The sequence below is a fragment of the Sturnira hondurensis genome, unplaced genomic scaffold (assembly GCF_014824575.4).
Source record: "Sturnira hondurensis isolate 20B ecotype Veracruz unplaced genomic scaffold, ASM1482457v3 Scaffold0010128, whole genome shotgun sequence".
Classification (NCBI taxonomy): Eukaryota; Metazoa; Chordata; class Mammalia; order Chiroptera; family Phyllostomidae; genus Sturnira; species Sturnira hondurensis.
This window is the reverse complement of record NW_028082759.1, coordinates 16,463,407-16,483,515: the sequence shown is the minus strand read 5'-3', so window position 1 is coordinate 16,483,515 and position 20,109 is coordinate 16,463,407. Positions and strand designations below refer to the sequence as shown.

At 39.6% G+C, this 20,109-nt stretch overlaps 1 protein-coding gene across 3 annotated transcripts in view; it reads right to left on the bottom strand.

Annotated features, from left to right (window-relative positions):
• Positions 1-20,109, bottom strand: part of INPP4B (inositol polyphosphate-4-phosphatase type II B) — a 241,481-nt gene that overhangs the window by 69,345 nt on the left and 152,027 nt on the right. For all 3 annotated transcript variants that reach the window (XM_037058473.1, XM_037058471.1, XM_037058472.1), the window contains 2 exons: positions 12,589-12,792; positions 362-518 (listed from right to left, as the gene is read on the bottom strand). In XM_037058473.1, coding sequence (XP_036914368.1) covers positions 362-518; positions 12,589-12,792 — 361 coding nt within the window. The remainder of the gene's footprint in view (positions 1-361; positions 519-12,588; positions 12,793-20,109) is intronic.

Below are 20,109 nucleotides of genomic sequence, written 5' to 3'. Positions count from 1 at the left end.
ATATCTCTTGAAATTTCTAAGAGATTTAAGATCAGATGTTTGTTTTTCTTCCTAATACAATTTTGGAGGAATGCATAAAAGTAGATTAAACTATGTCAGATTCTTTAAAAGAAAACACTGTTCTTCTTTTTAAGAAGGTTGTTATGTGGCAAAAGAAAAACACAACATGAGCATTTCAAGCAGTGCTGACAACGTAGCGGAGATGCAATTTGATAAATAGCCTTCCATCATCCAAGCCAGGGCAAGAAAAGCACGCTATCAGCACTTTCATCAAAGGCACTACGGATCCTCTTTTTCTATCTCGTCTTATCATGACTTTCTCATTCTGTTTACTCGATGATTGGAGAAAGAGATTCCTTACCCCCTGGGTGAGTTACAATGGAGTCCACGGCCGAAGGGTCCTTTTCTCCGTTCTTGCTGCCCCGGCTGCCTTCACTCCCGCCATCGCTTTCAATCAGCTTATCCACCATGGCAATAATGCGGTTCAGGCTCTTCCCCACGTTGGCCCACACCCTATCCTGAAACGAGCATGAGTATCAATGCACATTTTTATGGCAAAAAAAAAAAAACCCCATACGGCAACAGCGGCTGATTCCATTTTAGAGAAGTAGAGGAATAATCATAAGAATGTGGAATGAGTGACGAGCTCCAGTATTCCCATCCATCTGGCCAGACTATGGATAAACAAGAAATCCACTTTCTCTTAATAAAGTAAAATTGAAGTGTTATTCAATCTTTTCATTTAGTTGACTATTTTCTTCTGTCATAAAGCAATGATAAACTACCCTATAATATTTACCCATAATTGAGCCCAAAGCCTGAAATTTCAAACTGGATATATCTATTTTCCTTATTAATATTTAATAAGAAAAGAAGACACACCAACATTTTTAAAATATGTCCACCACTTGCATTAAAAACTCTTTTTTTTAATTCTAACAGGATACACACAAAGTTTACCATTTTGACAATTTTAAGTGTGCTGTTCAGGGCTATTAAGCACATTCACACCGCTGTGCGGCTGTCCCCACCATTGAACTACAGAACTTTTCCATCTCCCCCAACGGAAACTCTGTACCCTTTAGACATGAACTCGTTCTTCTCTCCCTCAGCCTCTGGCCACCATCCTTCTACTTCATGTCTCTGTGAATTTGACTGCCCTAGGAAATGGAAATTCATAAAGTGCAGTCTCCAGCTAATGGGAATAAACTCTGCTGTTGAGGACAAAAGGGAGAGAGGGTTGCTCTTAATTTTCTAGATTAGCTTGGATATGAGATAAAATTTTATCTCTCTTCCTGTTGCTCATGTTGAGAAGAACTTTCATTCTAACTTAAAAGAAAAACAAGCAATATTGCATGCTGACTTTCTTATGTAAAGGAATACAAGGGATGGATCAACTGATCTTAATCATGTTGCTGAACAGCCGGCACAGATTAGTTAAAAGAATGATTTTAAATTTTATACCTGTATGTTACTCTTCTTCCTTTATTGGTACCTTGAGTTATAGGATTTCGTTGATAGGAAAAGTGAATTTCGCAGCCACTAGAGCGATCATTGGAATGAGAAGCAGAGTGAAGTGTGTTTATTGACCAAGGTCGACGACCATAGAGTAAGGGGTTATGTGGCAAACAGCAGGAAGATATTTAAACCATTGAATGTTTAGAGGACACAAGAGTTGGGAGGCTGTTTACTGGGCATGAGAAACGGAGCAGTTCCTTATGCGATACTAATGCCCAATCAGGCACGTTACTGAAGCCACACTCAACAGAGCACCCTGAGTAGACCCATTCTACCCTTTACTTTTGGGGGACAAGACCCTGCCAAGCTGACAGTGACAGGGCTCTGAACTTTGTTGCTCATGCTTCCTTCTCTTTTATGGCATCTGCGAAGCAGACTGAAGCTATCCATTTGATTTGCACTTCTGTCTCTAACACCAGACCATGAATTATTTGGAAGCCGTATCCTCAATCTATTGCGCAGGGCCTGGGAGAAAGGCAGAGAGGGAAGGAGCAAAGGAGGGAGGGAGAGAAGATGACTCAGAAATGCATTGAGGGCTGCTATGTGTAGCACCTGGTATATGGACATAAGCTGATTTAACCTCACACATCATCAAATAAGTTTAGTTTTAGATATAAAGAGACATCAGGTAAGAGATGTTGTTGAATAACATTCAACATTAAAATGCTACAACTGGATTATAAATTCCCCTTGACTCAAAAGACTTGATTCTTAGCCCATAATTTCCTGCAAAATTGTAGTACACAGTGGGAATTCTTCTTTATGAAAAGACCAGAACTTGAGGACAAGCTAGACAGAGGAAGGTCAGGAGAGGGAGCCCCGGGTCAGGCGCAGGTGTGTGTCACCTCACAGAAGCACGATTCAGCTTCAGTTATCTAAGATTTAAAAATGAGCCCAATGACAGATTCTGTACTATGACTCTACAAAAAGACAGGCTGGTCACACATACCCTTAAGTCTGAAATAAGGAGTGTCACATAACCGGAAATGGAGCAATCATTCGGCTAAAGGGTCAGTCAGCTTGAATCATGGGACATTAGTGGCCGGTATTAACACAAGACAGGATTGGTATCAGGACTCCACATCCATTCGCGCCACTGGGATACGAAACAGGGAGTGGGTTGTAAGGGTGAAAGATGATGGTTCAGTTCCTAGGAGACTGGAGCGCAAGATAATTATTTTGGAACTGGGGAGCTAACAATGGGTCATCAGGATTCTCGAAGGGAGCCTTGAATATCTGGTTTCCCTGCACTCTTTGTAATATCTCTGTGAAAACATGCACACAAAGGAAAATAACCGGCAAAAATATATTCTTGTTCTGATGATTATCACTCACAAGGTTGGTTCATGAGGGAAATTTGTTTTGCTTAGATTGCCGGTATGGCTGGGGCCTACTCCACTTTCTTCCCTAACTAAGGTCACACAGTTTATTTCAGACTGTTCCCATGAGGAGGAAGAGGAAGGGCTGGTCAGCGGGGAGAAGACCGTGGCAGTGTAAGGATGACAACAGTGCACCTGGTGCTACCAAGCCTCCCCCTCTCCGACCAGGGGAACAGCCTCCAGACCCTGTTTAGCTGCTCAGTCCCATGAGATATTCAGAATCAAAACAAAACAATAAACCACAGGCACAACCTGTCAGAAGAACAGACTGCCGGGCCTTTTCCCCTGAAAACAGCAGCCACCATTCTGCTGTTGTCTCCTGCTGTAAGAAAGAAATAACGGAAAAGACTAACCTTTATTAAATGGAGCCTAACTGGGGTCCTTGACCTTCATGGAGCCTTCAGACAACCCAACTTCTTAGAGATGAACTAGCTATAATCTTTTTCTTGGCAATGAGGGCATAAAGTCAGTGGGGGAACTAGCAGTAATATTTATTCCATTCTGAGTCAGGTGCTGATCTTGGTTCTTATTTATTTCTGGGTTACAACCTAAGCTCAAATGAAGGTCGAGCTCAGTAGCAATAGATGCAAAAAGCCTGATGGATGCAGCAGTGAGTAGTCAGGGGCACATCGCACCTGGCAGAGTGAGCCTGGAGGGCAGGGGTCACGGTGCTTCCTTAAGCAGGCCACACATTTATGATCTTGGTAGCATGGAGAGAAATCTTGACTGTTCGAATCAGTAGTTAATTTTTTTAAAGTTCAGCATTGTTTAACGGATCAGCTTTTTCATCAGCAGGAAAGTGAAGACTAAACCAGCACTGATGTGGGTGTCCAAAGTAGCCCTGCTGTATCTGTGCCTCCTTGTACAATGTCCCACCGTCATTACCAATTCCAGGGGACTTTGATTAGAACTGGCCAGTGGATTATCAAGGCCAAGTGCCATCTTTAGAAAGAAGCTTCAGTTGATCTTTAATTGAGTGAGATTTGCACTGTGCTGGCCTAGCTCAACATTGCAAGCCTCTGTCCTTTCAATGGCTTGACAGCTCTTTTCTCTGACCCTGTGTTTACCAAAATGGTTAGATGAAAGGATTTGCACTTAAAATACTCTATGACACAAAGTGGCATATGTAGGGCCCATGCTCTGTAATAGAGACACCTGTACACACACACACACACATACATACATGCACACACATCATGTCCACTCAGAATAGCCAGACACCTGGCATCCATCAGAATTAAGTGAGGTTTCCCAACCTTGGCTTCCTCTTGATCATCCTGCCCCACTTCACCTGTTTGCATATGTAAACACCCCTGACCTTCCTTTCCAGTATCCACACTGCTGGCTTTATCCCGAAATTCAGCCCCTAGTCACACTGTGGATTCAGATACTCAGCCATTGTGTCTCCAGTACTGACCTGTCCACGTGTCCCTGGTTTGGACCCAGACCTACGTATCAGGTACCACACAAGCAGGTCTCTGCCCGAGTGCCACATTTATCTGCATTGGTCACCACGCTCATGTCATCACTCCTCTGATCAAATGCAGGCGAAATACTGCAGCCAGCATTCATTCTTCTCTCAGCCTAGAGGCACCTGTCTACTTGAGTCAGCCTAGAAACTTCTCTTTCTTTCTCATCAGCCTTCCAAATAAAAACTTCATCGGTGTTAGCGGTCTTGCTATCCTAGCAACAGGCTCCTAAGAAGCTTAACATGTATTTTCTGAGCCTCTGCTGCGAGCCTGCTTGTTGCTGAACGCTGGAGACATGAAGGAGAGCTGGGAGAAACAAACACGTCTATCTGCTTTATATGCTTAGAATGCCTTCTTCCTGCTCCTCCATCAATCCAAATCCTACCCCTTTCAAGTCTCTCCATCTCCAAGAACTGTTTGCACTACGCTTTCTCTGCTTAGAGCATTTTTTTTTTCTGATAGACCGAGGGCTTTGTGAGGGAATGACTATTATTTATTAATCCTTTTATTCTCAAGTCCTCAGGTGATAAACAAAAGAAAGAAAGAATGAATAAAAGAAGGAAAGGATGTATGTTTTTCATTTCTAACTTTCTTAAAACTTCTCTCTAAATATTTCAACGTTTTTCTGTGTCACACAACCACAGCTACTTTGGGAATCACTTTCAATATCTCAGCTTGCTTTATGGGGGCTGGCCATTCATTTGAGTTAGGTGATATGGTTGTTGAGGTCAGAATCCACTTTATATATGTAATTTGTTTTTCCCCAAGTACCTACAACATTGCTACGCAGACGACTGATGTTTAACTAACATCTGACTGAATACCCTGCTATTCAAGAATAAAAACAAATGAAAGTACAACTCTAAGAAATATTACCACATAACAATGTGGTAATAACCGGCAAAAATATATTCTTGTTCTGATGATTATCACTATGTGGAGTATCACCACGTCTTCAAATAAACGTTAGAACGAAGCTCAAACTCACAGGCTAAGTTCGCCCTAATAAATGCTGCATCGTGCTAAAGATTTTGATTCAGTCAAAACATATTACATAAAGCATTTGGTTAATAACATTTGTTTAAAACATTTCCATTGATTGACCAAGGCTTTTAATTTTAAATTGGTAACTAGATGTTATCTGTACACCATTAGATAGTTACACAACCAGCTGAATTATAGGACACGGCCAGCCAGTGTGCAACACACAACCAATCTGCAGGATGGATTTTTTATAAAACTGGAGGTACCCGAATATAACAACAGCCTGCCTGAATGTACCTAAGCATTTCTTTAAAATGGAAATGAATTTTGGGGATTTGAAATTTTCTATTTTGGAAATAATGTCTGACTAGTCCCATTAAAAGGTATTAAAGTTTAAGGGCACGTGATTTAAATGTAATCATAAAATTTTACAGTGTATGTATGCAAGCTTGCACATTTTCTATACATGGGCACTTCCAGACACCTGACATTGAAGCTGGCATTGTAAGAGTCGGGAAAATACCCAAGGGAGATGATGAGACCCAACATAAAACCAAGGGAAAATTATGATTACATTAGCAAAAATGAAACGTCTCTGTTAAAAACACTGGTTCAAGTTGAAGGATGAACTGCTGATTCAGCAAATCATCCATTCACCTATTCCAACAATCACTCTGGAAAAATACACTGAACTAGTCTGGATGAAACACTGTGTTCGGTGCTATAACATGGGACCGAAGGTGAACGTGTTAACTGCATGTGGCAAGATCTAGAATTTGGTAGGACTTCATGAATATGCATGCACATAAAGATCTCATTTGGGGTTTCTCTTCTTTAATAGAACATTTGTGCATTTTAATGGACAGTCATGAACTGTGCTTAATCACCTTTTGTGGACTTGAACATCAAATAAGTATTCATAGCACATTTTTCCTGGGTGAAATGGGCCGGAGAAGCTCAGGAATGTTCCCATCCATCAAAAAAACAGATGATGGAACAATTCAGTTGTCACCCAGGGGACTGGCCTAATTCTCCCTGTCTGTGCCTGCCTTTTCTGATGGGGAGAACAGACGCTTCCCATGGCTCTTCTTCACCAAGAAGCTAACAAAACCCGACAACTCTACTATGTGTGACTTAGGGAAGAAAACAAGGCTGGGACAAGGGGGAAATATTTTCTTCTATTCATATTTGCTGAGAAATATCTAAAATTATTTCTGTGTAACAAGGACCTTTGTAATGGGCATATGAATAATCAAATAAAGTGAAAATTGCTACTACTGGCTCTCTGGAAGCTTCTGGAGGCCTTAACTCACCGCATTCTTAGCCTTGGTCACCTCTGATGTTCTGTATTTGTCTTGAATTTTACCACTTTCTATGTTTGGTGATATTTGAAGATGACTTGAATAGTCACCTCTGAGTTGATTATGGGACTGGAAATAGGCGCTAAGAGGAGAGAACATAACTGGGTGTTCTGACTGGAAGAGAGAAACAAAATCCTTAAAATAATTCATGATTCTAGTATGGAAAAAGGTACCTGACAGAGTGCAGAGTTATCTTAAATTTAAACACTCTGTTTCAAAATAAAAGGTAAACAAGAATAGTAATTTGAGGGCAAGTTTCAAAGTCATTTACTCTACAAGTGAGTAAGGAGCAACCTTACGTGCAAGTTCTCTGCTAACTGGGTAGATACAACAGCGTAAATGACACTGTCTTTGCCCTGTAGGAGTTTATCAAGTTTATGAAAGCACGTAAGAAGCAGACATATAAACGCTTGATTACAATTCAGTGTTCATGAGGCTCAGTGATCATGGGATACAAGAATAATGCTTTCTTATACAAAATGTTTTGTAGTTGAATGTCTCTCTCTATATGATACATATTATATATCTACATAGAGAAACTATATATGTATATACACATACATACACACACACACACACATATATATATTCTGTCTATCTATTACACAAAATTTGGAAATAAATGGTCATATTTTAGTGAACATTTTACTCATTTTGGTAATTAAACTCTAAGGTGTTTCTTTAGAAATACTAAATCATAGATTAGTATCCAGTTGTCTGTAAGAACTAATTATCTCTAAAAATAAGAATGATTGGTTTTCTTGTAGGCGCAGGTCAATAGTTTCACAAAGCGTAATTCTAGGCTGTCAGCGAAGTGAACAGAATCTCTTCTGAAAACCACTTTGCATAGATGCCTGTGGGTCATGCATGGCCTAAGTGATTTGCCTTAGTGGTCAGGTCTAAGACGAAGACAGAGCTGGCAAGAGACGTTGAGAGTAAAAATCAGTGCACTGTGCTTGTGGAAGAATAGGGCAAAATGTGTTTGTCCTCAATGGTCAGCAATATTTTATAACTATCTGCGGTCTCCACTATGCACTGTGGTGATATAAACAGCGCCATCAATGCTTCTGTCTAGATTAAGCATCCACGTTTGTTCCAGACACCATTAGAGACAGGTGTGATATCAGATGGACTGTGAGCTGTTCATAAAGAACCTACCAGAAACCGGTTTGTGTAAGTCTTACCACAAAATGCAGTATTTGGGAATATTGAGTTACGGAGAAACCATATTTTTTCAGTTTATAAATATAACATTATCGGAACGCCTGACATAAATATTACTGTGAATCTGTGCTATTTCATAATCTATAAAATAATTGAAAAATTATTATGGATTAATGTGGATCATTTACTGTGTTCCTGGGACACAGACATGTGATCTCAGTAAGGCACAGCAAATGTTCTCTGAGCTTAAGAGTGAAGTAGAACTTGAAATTTGATTTATATTTACAACACAAGGAAAGGAATGAGTTAGGTAATTTGAATGCTGAAATGTCTCATACAGAAATGTAGTTCAACTAAAAAATGGGTTTGCAATATGGCTAAGTAATAAGAATAGTTTTTCCATTCTGCTCTTTGCTAGAATGAAACAGAATATAAAGGCTCAGAAGTTTATCTTTCTTTAAACAATTTTTTGAATGAGGGTAGGCAGATTTAGCCACAAACCCATCAGGGTAGTAATATTGAAATTAAATCACGTGTTATAGAGAATAGTATGATTACTGAAAGCCACAAAACTGGGTCAACTTAGTGCTTTGGGTGGATGGCATGCTTTTGTGTTTTGGACACACTAATCTTGGAACCCCCAGCTGTTGGGAGCATCTGCTGTAGAAATGGAGAAATAGGAAAGCAGTGTGTCATCTTCAGCAGCTGAAAGCGAGGAGTGCTATATTGGCCTATTTCTGTGTACAGATTGTCATGAAATCTCAATATTCCTTTGGAATTAAATTGTTTAGTGACTTCTCAGAAAAATCAACCTTTAAAGCACTCAATCGTTGACAAGTCAAATTAAGCAAATAATAGACATTTTAGTTTCAATCTCTTCCATATCGACTAGATAATTATTATCCAGATTCATGTTATCAATTTTGCCAACAAAACAAGTTGAAAAGAGGCAGCCTCATGCTGATTTAGAATTAATACAGATTCTTTATCATGACCTCAAAAAGGAAGATTTTTACATGTAACAGCAGAGTAAAAGTCAGGAGTTATTTACTAACATCTATTTACCTTAAAAATATTTACTGTAAGAACATAAATGCAGTTGTTCATGTTAGGTAATTATTAAAACCAAAGTCACTGTAAGAAGTTAAATAAAACAAAGAGATTTTTAAATACGAAGCTCCTTCTTATATGTCTAAATTTAACCCAACATAAGTGGTCAGAGAATATTTTCATATAATATTACAGAAACCCAATTAAATTAATTTAAAACATTGAATTAATTTAAGAAGTTGACTAGACTTGTGATCAGTGCCGAAACTTTTGTAACACCTAATTAACTAGAAAAGTAACACACAAAATTGTTTCCAATTCATTAAATAGCACAATCTCCAAAGGCATTTTCAATTAGCTACATTTTCTTTGAATTTCCCCAACTTTTCAAAGGTAGATAAAGCTTTATAAATAATGTTAAGTGGGTACAACTTTGGTGAAGTTTTTAAAGGGATTTCATCTCTTGATAAAGAAATATTTCTAATAGAAAGTGGTTAGAAATACTTCTAAGAGAAATAAGAACACTCTCTAACAATCAGATTTGGTTATTGCTGGCAAATATAGTAAAATTGTATTAGCAAGAGAGAGTTAGAACTAACTTTTCTGAGTGGGAAAATTTTTCCTTGTAATTAATTGTGGTAAATTTAGACAAAGCATTTCTATGCTTTCTAATAACAGCGGGTTCCAGAGGAAATTCAGAAATTATGTGAAAGGAGATGGAGAGATAAATCTTCATTATTATTCTACTGTTTTGCCTTTGAAGAAAACCAAGACAACTTAAGAAACTGAGAATATAGTCCTGCATTAAGGGGGAGAGAAAATCAGGAAGCCTCTTTCCTAGCGGCAAGGCTATCAGGATATTTCTTAGGTAGTGGTCAAGGGCAAGCCAACAACTGTGCGGCTCCTACTGCCAACTTGTCAGCTGGCTGTTCACAGGGACTGAAATGATTCCGGATTTTTTCAAATATTGCTAATAAGCTTCTCTACCCGTGTTCTTTGGTGCCCATTTGAAACTTTAACCATTCTCCTCAGCCCATCACCCTGTACCTTTGTCTTTGTGGTTCTACTCTAAGGATAGAAGAAACTATGTAGGTTAATATCCAATAAATATATAAGGAACTCATACAACTCAATAGAAAAAATGTGCAAAGCATCTCAGTAGGCATTTTTCAAAAACGGACGTACAAATGGCCAACAGGTACATGGAAAGGTATTCCACATCACTAATAACCAGGGAAATGCAAATCAAAACCACAGTGTGATGTCGCCTCACATCAGTGAGAATAGCTACCATCAAAAAGACGAGAGATCACCAGTGCTGGCAAGGATGTGCAAGAAAGAGAAAACTTGTGCACTAATAGTGGGAATGTAAGCTGCTGCCTCTACCATGCAAAACAGTATAGAGGTTCCTCAAAAAAAATTAAAACAGAACTACCACGTGATCCAGCAATTCTGCTTCTAGTTCTTTATCCAAAGAAAACAAAACACTAATTCAAAGAGATAACCAGCCAAAGGAAGGCCTGGAAGAGCTGCTTTTCCCACAGCCCTCAGAAGGAACGAACCAGGCAGAACAGGTGCTCAGTGAGCCCCCTGAGTGGAATGGTTCACGATAAACCTCCTCGCCCGCCCTACGTTTCCCACTGTCTTCTATCTCAGTCGCCAATGGAAGGTTCTGCATATCGCATGTTGTGTCCAAGTCGCATTAATGGAACCTACCTTCTACCACCTGCATCTCTTCTGTCTGTTAACCTGTTTTTATTCACCACTGGGCTCAGCTCTAGCGCTGAAGGACCTACAAGTCCCCCAAATTATCGAAAGGAAAGGAAATGAGGCAGGACGGTGGAAAAGGCACAGTGCTGTGTGGCAGGCAAGAGACCAGCTGTGAGGAAGGATTTGCGTAACCCAGTGAGGTGAACATTGTAAAAAGAAGATGCTCAGTTCCCAAATCCTCACTTGAGTTAACAGAAACTAAAATACAGAACAGGCTGATAGGGTCCAGAGGGGAGAGGGGAGAGAATCACAGGGGAAAAGGGGAGGGACTCACATGAACAAGTATAAAGGACACATGGACAATAACTAAGGTAGAGGGATGGAGACTGGAGGGAGGTGGGGAGCACTGGGGGGGGGGTGGGGCTGGGAATACAAGAAAGAAAACTGTACTTGAACAAGAGTTAAATTTAAAAAAAAAGAAAATGGAAATTGTTTGTGAAAAGGTTACCACTATGTTTAATTAACTGCAATACAAGTTCTTTTCTACATCTACCCAAACTTTTAAACTTCACAATACACATTTTGTGGTAGACCCAGTTTTCCTGTTTATCTCAAGGGATGGCACCGATCCTTGTGCTAAGAGAATATGATTTGCATACCCTGAAGAAAGCAAACCCACGTGTCACACTGAAATGATCCAGTGCACTGGCCTGGGCCTTTCCTGGGGACAGAGTGTTACCAAACAGGTAAGTCATGTATCCCACGGCCACCCTAAACCAAACATGCTGTTATTTTCACTTTACAGCGGAGAAAATTGAACCTCAGAGAGGTTAAGAGGGGCAAATACCTTGGAGCTGTGAATAAACTGAAGGAGAAGGTGAGGTAAAAGGCAGAAATATTAGATTTGCTCTTTTGAAAATGCTTCAGCGGGAGAAGTGCAATCTTCATCAGCAACAACAAACACTTCTCCAGCATTTACCTCTCAGAACCCAGCTCTGGGGTCCCTCCGATAGAAATTTTATCGGAAGAGAGAGCGGGCTTCACTTCACAGCCCTTCAGACAGCAATTTTTTGAGAGATCTGGACCTTTCAAATCAGGGGCTCCCTGAACCCCTTTAAATTTAAGTGGCAGGAAAAGTGATTGTTAACTGCTTAACATCTAGTCCGGCCAGCGTACTATTTTCTTGGTTACATACATGACACAGTGAAGAGATTCCCTCTGTGTGCGTGTGTATGTGGAGGGATCTTGGAGAGTTCACAGGTATTGATTTGGGAAGCACACAGCCTCTCCCTCTCACCCAGCACCTTCATGTCGCTCCTGTCTCGTTCTGCCCAACTGGCGTTCCCACCCACTCTGGCTTCCTGTGTTTTCTTGCCTCTCCCTTTTCTCAGATGCTTTCACGTGGCCATCCTTCTGCTAATTTTAGAGAACCCGGAGTAGCATCTGCTTTTTAACATACAACCATGAACAAGAGGGGTTTAAGAGATTCTCGTGTCCGCTGCCATTTAAATGCTAGTACTTTCTAAGGGACGCCCAGGATTAAAACACTGGACCGCGACATTGGAAATATTAATTGCATTCAAGTAGTGCACTGTAGACCATTTCTGACTCTTTTTTGAAAGAACATTTTTAATGGTTCATATTGCCTTGGCAAATAAATAAGAAAAAGCACTGTAGAATCTGGTGATAGTAACACCTTTGCTTTGATGACATATTCTTGGTTATATATATACGATTTATTTGACAGCAAATAAATTTTATGTCAAAGAAATGTGATCAGGAATAAAAATTCCATTTATAATTTGCCCCTAAGGGAAAACGTGTCTTATTTATCCACAATTTGTACCATGACTGCTTTCTACCTTGTTTTGATGAAAAGCAGCGATTCTTATCATTTTGACTTCACTGCTTAGGACTGAAAACTGGGAGGCAAGCGATGTGCAAGGGACTTACCCACTCTTCCTCGTCGTAATCTGAATGATGGGGTATGGAGTCCTGCCTTCTCATCGGTGAGGATGGACCCTGGGGACAGCTCTCCTCCGTGCTGTTCTTTGGAGAGGGTGGCTTTGTAAGGACACCCCCTGGCCTGGCAGTGTGAAGTGCTAACAGGGCGCTTCTGACCAGCTGATCCTTGAAGGCGTGCACAAACAGCTCTGTCTGGAAAGAAATGGACAAGGATTAGAAGCACCATGGGAGGCGTCTCAGCATAGGCCCATGAAAGGGTCAACTGCAGATTTTTGGACACTTAGAGGGTGTGGATGGTGGGAAAAGTACACACAACAAAGAGAGAAAACGATTCATGGTGATAATAGAACATAGTTCAGTTTAGGGATGTTGCCAAGGCCTTGGGTCCTGTTCTAAAAACTGATGCTGAGGTCCTATGTGCACTATACGCACCATCTGTCTCTTCTCTTTCAGTTCCATGTCCTAGCTTTAGAGATGAAGTTCACTGGGGATAACCATTTGAACACCATCTACCTTTCATGAAACTCCAAATAGACCTTAAAAAGGTGATCAGACTGTGGATATTCGATATTTTAATTAAAGGCTAAACCAAGGCACGCCTTTTACATAGTCAAGGCAGGAGACTTTTTAGTATCATGGACAGATTTTCAGAGGAGAGACGGCTTAGGCAGTCTTCCCCATGAAATCATTTGGCTTTTATTCCTTACTATTGCCCCCTAACTGTCTCCTCCACCAAATGGTTTCAGTAATGCTCAGTATTAACAAGGTTACTGTAAAACCTGCCATGGTAGATTCTATGAGCTGATGGTCAATACCTAGTAAGCACTGGTGCAATGACAGCTTCCCAACAAGAACTTCACAGCTGTGCTTCTCAACTTCCCGATGAAATGTTGAATAGCTTCACCCCACAGTGTACTGGAGGGGGCAGTAATCGATTTTCTATGTTATAGTACACTTAACATGCACATGCACTAACAATGTGTTCACAGAGGAGAGAAGTAACCAAGCAATGGCCCACATTGTACTCATATTTATACTATGTAATCTCTTAGGAAGGGCTCCTTTAACTCATAGCATTGTTTTTGAAAATAGCAAGTCTAACCACTCTTCAGTGAGACACTCTTGGATACGTAATGCTGACTTCACTACAGCTGTTACTCCGGGCAACCCTTCATCAGTGCATCCTCAATGTGCACTCAACACTGCCATGCCTACCTGATGGTCACTAAAACACCTCTAACTCTCCTGTTGCAATAAAAAAAAGTTTGAAAATGTATAAAACAAGGGGTTAATGAGATGATGTCATTATCTGCATCGCTCCTCTTTGCAATAGATGAAGAAGTTCTAGGACTGAAAGGGACCTTAAAGTGGACCTCTTCATTAACAGATAAGGACACTAAGAAAAAAGTGTGGAGACCTGCCTAAGGCAGACTGCCTGTTGGCAGCACAAACGGAGCAGATCCAAAGTTTCTAACAGATTCAATAGCTTTTCCCCTTACTCCACACCACCTACTGGCCACTGTCAACCTAGAGGTTTCTGTCCTTCCCCTCCCTCCCAACCCAAACTTCCCAAGTGCTTTGGACAGCTACCAGCTCTCAGAAATTAACACGTCCACAACTATCTACATAATGATCTTCACTGCTCAGCTTTATTGGATGTTTGAAACACTCCCTCAATCTACTAGTCATGTTGAAGGTACTTTACAGGTAAGTAGAGAAGAAATACCAAAAAAAGATTATATAAGAATAAAAGGTTGGAGAGAGAGAATCACAGGGGAAAGGAGGAGGGACTCACATGAACAAGTATAAAGGACACATGGACAATAACTAAGGTGGGGCGGAAATGGGAGGGAGGTGGGGAGCACTGGGTGGGGGGCAGGGCTGGGAATACAAGACAGAAAACTGTACTTGAACAAGAATTAAATAAATCTAAATTAAAAAAGAATAAAAGGGTGTAAAATATTTTGATAATAAACTAGGAAATAAAAAATAAAAAGCACATTTTTATTTTTAAAAAACATGAAAAAAATGTCTTGACAGTAGTCAAACAATTCAATATAGTTGTAGCAAAATGGGGGCATTTGTTATTACATAATTTTCCATATAGCATAGCTGTGTGCATCAAAGTAAATGTAAATATTAAAAATGTGAATTTACTTCCATTCAGCTTAATGAAATATTTCTCTGTTGATAATTTCAATAAAAAATTTTGATTTATTTTTAGAGCAAAACAGCTTGTCTTCTTTGATTCCTGCTACTATAGCGCTAGTCTCCATAACTCTCACATAATTTCCATGGAGCTGAATATCTATTCATATGCAGTGAAGTCTTGTTCAGTTCTTACAAGTGCAATCATTTTCTTCCCATAGCATGCACATGCTGGGATTCCACTTCATTTATTCAAGTCTCATTTGGGTTCATTTATCACAAAGATATGGGAGATAATACAGTACATTCTCACAGCTTTGCAACCCCAAATTTGGGGGCTAAAATATAATATAATATACAAAATATAATATACCCAAAATCTTAAGCAAATACAATAATAGATGTTCTTTAAATTTGCTTTTATAGTGAAAATTTTATCTGGTTCCTGGNCCTGCTACTATAGCGCTAGTCTCCATAACTCTCACATAATTTCCATGGAGCTGAATATCTATTCACATTCAGTGAAGTCTTGTTCAGTTCTTATAAGTGCAATCATTTTCTTCCCATAGCGTGCACACGCTGGGATTCCACTTCGTTTATTCAAGTCTCATTTGGGTTCATTTATCACAAAGATATGGGAGATAATACAATACATTCTCACAGCTTTGCAACCCCAAATTTGGGGGCTAAAATATAATATAATATACAAAATATAATATACCCAAAATCTTAAGCAAATACAATAATAGATGATCTTTAAATTTGCTTTTATAGTGAAAATTTTATCTGGTTCCTGGGAAACTCTCTCTAGATCACCAAGATCCTGTACAGAGAGTGGCATTCTGTTAGCAAATAGAAGATATTCTATCCACGTTACCTGGACAAAATTGTAATTCTCTTGAGCAACATGACTTAGTAAAGGTAGGCCAATGTAGACCCTGATGACTTACAGTCAAATAAATCAGCTTGAAGAGATTAATAGAGTCACTCTATCCCAATACGCCTGTATTTTGTTTTTCTTGCAACTGAGATGACACCGGGGAGCTAAAGTCATGGCTAGAAGGTGGCCATGTCTCTGAGTTGCTCATTGACTTGGAGTTCTGAAAACCCTCTCCTTTCCTGACTTAGCTCATGTTACACTAAATGAAAAAAAGAAAAAAAGAAAAGATGTCTAAATGTTATTGCAAGGGTAGGCAAAACAATTAATTTAAAATATCATTTTAACAATATACTAAAAACAGATAAACTTAAGCAAAGGCAAAACTATTTAATTTATTTGATATTAAAAAAGAAAGAAATGTTAGTTGAAAAATGAAATGGCTTTTTGCCTTACTGACATTTCTCTAATTCATATATATATATATATATATGCTGCATATATAATATAATATATATATATTCTTCAAAGTAACTTACAAAACTATCTACAAGTATAAAACTACTAAAATTTACTTCTAGCAATGAACTTCCTAGTTTCCTGACTATTAAGGGCAGAGGACTAGTTAGGCCTCTTTTTAACTAGAGATCTCAACAAATTAGCGAGAGTCCCATTCTATTTAGAACGACCTTATTGTTACTGAAAACACTCAAAGCTATATGTAATCCCACCTGCAACACAGAATTAGCCAATGTCATGAACAAGTGACTATCATTTTAGTTGCCATGTATATGGGAAGAAATCACCCCGTTTACATTTAAATTTGATATGCTTTCATTGTTTCACATGGCAATAGTTCTGTGTTCTGGCATTAGTCCTGACATTAGTACATTGATTGTGTTTACACACATCACATAACATTTCTTAAAGGAAAGAACCTGAACTTGTAGCCAAGAGTGTTACCTGACATCTGGGCAACCCGTGGAAATGAGTCACTTGGCCTCGGACAAATGACAAAACCACTTTTCTCCAGTTTGTGCAACACCACGATGCCTGCCCGTGAAACCCTACAGGAGTTCACTGTAAACTGTAAAGTGAACACTTCTCTTCATGCTTCTTATCGTGACTGACCTTTTTTCGGTTTTCCCTGTTGATTTAGAATCCCCTCCCCATTCAGTGGATCCTAAGGAACTTTAATGTACTTTCTTGAAAGCTTCTTTTTTTTTTCCCAATTGGTGATGTAACTCCTTCTGTAACTTCAACTATCACTTGTTTGCCAAGGTCTTTACAATCCGTCTCCACTCACCTCCTGAACCAGCACCGTCAGCTGCTTCCACTTCAAAGTCTGTTGGATTTTGAAGCCTGATCTCAAGAGTTTTTTTTTTTTTTAATAAATGGGTTCTCCATTTTTCTATCTGAGTGATATCGTTCCAATTCAGCAACTCAGAGTCCAAACAGTTGGATCATTGTCATTAATATTTATCTTCTGGATTACTCACCACTTTCTATTAGTTATACCTTTTCCATATATTCAAAGATTGACCTTTATTTTATATTCCCACAGCTAATCCCAGTCAAAATCCTTTCTACATTCCATGTAGATACTTTCCTTAGCTTCTTACCAGTTGATTGACTTTCACTTTTCTTTTTTTCAGCATTTTTCCAAGGCCATCAATATTAAAACAGAGACTTCTAAGTCCCTGCTCAGAACCGATGAATCAGAATTTGTATTTTATCAAGCTCCCCAAGAAGATGGCTGACATTCAGCGATGCTCAGTGAGTCAAATCTCTGTCTTAGCTCAGCCTGTTTCTTGCTATTGAAAACGATCTTCACAAAGTCTGCCTCCAGTTCTTCCACACTCAACAGTCTTCTCAGTGTCTACAGAATAGGCTTTCTCTTGGGTAACTAGGAGTGAGGTCACTAGATCCTATTGCTTTTTTTCTAGCTTCATTAGACACTGTTGAACTGTTTACCAAAGTATGCACATAGCTGTGTACATGTTAGTGTTATGTAAGACTTCAATTGTGTTCCATGTCCTCCCCAACTCTTCCCATACTTAGCCCTTTTGACTTAAGTTTTAGAGTGGGTGGTTAGTGGTATCTCATTTTAGTTTATATTTACATTTCTTTTAAAAATTCTGAGTTAACTTTTAGAGTAAAATGCTTTTTCCCCCATCATTAAATACAATAGAAAGCTTTGGTATATTATGCTAACACCAAAAGGATACAAGATTTAAATGTGTGAGATTTTTCTCAAATATTCTGTGAGCATAGCCTCTAATATTTATGACAACATCCTTTTTCTTGTTATTGTTTATCATTTCATATTCCATTCTTTCCAATTCTTACGTTGTAAAGATTCAGAACCATGTCTACGTAGCGTGAGTCCTACGGTGTCGGGTAGCACATCTCACACACCTGGGTGCTCGGGGTCACTCTCTGATGAGCAGGATGGTAATCAGCATCTAAACAAGGTTTATTAATCTCTGTGGAATGGAGGACGCAACGGGCACTTGACACGAATGTCACACATATATCTTAGCTATGACAGACAGTTCTACATTTTTTATATTTAGGTCCTTATTTTTTCAGCCTGAATTTTCTTATATTAGTTTTCTCTCTCGTTGTCCATATAACATTGCATAATTTTAATCTAGGGAAAATGCATTTTTATTCTACTTGATTATGAACGTTTTGTATCTTATGCTAAAATCTGGCCTATGCTTTGTCTAGTGAAATGATTCATATAAACTCAGCTATATTTTGTTATGAGCCTCTATCATAAGGAGCTCGAATAGGGACTTGGGCCCGGGCTCTATAAATACCAAGTGGCCAGAAAGCCAAGTTAAGACCTGGTGGCCAGAAGGTACACCAGGTAAGCTGACAGCAGGAAAGTCGCCACCTCTCCACTCCCTTCTCAAAAACAAGAGGTAGCTGCTTTTATCTCCCTTCTTGCCGTCTGCTTCCTTGTAGATGTTAAAACTACTGACCCACATGAGCAGTTGACCAAGGCTTGTCCTTTATATGACCTCCCTAGAGTGGCAGTCATAAGAAGTCTGCTATTTTGACCCCACCACGAAGGCACAGCTACAGAATGAAGTCACCGGATCTTGAAAGGAAAAATTCTGCAAGTCTGCCATTTTCAAAAAGCCCACATTTTCTCGCACACGTGCTTTGTCCTCAGTCTCTAAAAGTGGCCAAGCAGAGCCAGTCTCTCAGCCAGTTTGGAGGCCCCTCTGTGCCACCTCCCTTGTGCTCCAGCATAAGCTTAACAAAATCTGCCTGGAAATCTCTCGGGGGCTACCTCTCGGTGTCTATCTTGGGGAGCCCAAGAATCCTAATCCCAGTAACAAGATTACATAATTTCTTTAACAGTTTAATCAACTAATATGCAGCAAACAAACCCAGTGATACTTTACCAGAAAGCATACTAAAAATTAAAGTATTAGAACAATGTAATTGCCTTTGTGCACATTAGGACATAAAACATTTATGGACAGATTTCATTCTCACAAAACTTCGGTTCTGTCCTTCCCATCACCACCTCCCTACCTGTTCCCTGAGGTCCATATGCATGTCTGACTTAGCACACATGGGGCGTTTGGTGATATACCATAATAGTAAGCTCACAGAATTGGGGGCCAGACTTACAAGGCAGGTGATTTGGGGCTTATTACATATATTTCTGTCTCCCAATTTTCTCTATTGTGTAAAACGAGGTTATTAAAAGTACCTACTTCACGGATTAGGAAGATTAAATGTTAAAAATTTTAGTCCCCACCTCATCACTTAATGAAAATTTAAGACCTTTTCATAGTACATCAGAGTTAGTAAACTTCCAAACTAGCTATTACCATTATCATCCCTGGCAATATAACTATTACCATTAAGGAGCTTGATTTTCTTGGGAAGAACAGGCCCCTGTCTTAATCCATTCTATGCCCTCACTGCAGGGACAGTGACTGGAAAATAGTACAAACTCAATAAATATTTTTTAGTTTTTATGAACTGTGTGTTTTTTGTTTGTTTGTCTCTTCCACCGACAGACACTTAGAGTGATAGAATTCTCCCGGGAGCCTTCGCCCTGTGGCTTGGCTATCGGTAGTGGTAGAGATAATTCGAATTGCCTTTGAATCCACAAAAAGTGCCTGTTCTGGGACTCTCTGAACACGACCCGTTAGCCAGCTGGGTTTCTCTGTTGCCCCTTGCTCCCCCCTACCTGCCTCTGACTATGTATCAGACTGATGTACACATGGCTGTCATCTCCTGATGCAATGTGTTTCCTGAGAGGAGAGATGCCACCTCATTGCACAATAACTGAATGAATGCCCCCTTCCCCAGCACCCATGGGCTTTCCTCCACCTTCCCCAGAGTCCCCAGTCTACCACACTGAGCTCTCGCGTGTTCGGCTGCTCAAAGGCTGTACAACCTGTAGAGCTCTATGATAAGTTTGAACACAGACAGCCCCTATTACGCATTAAATA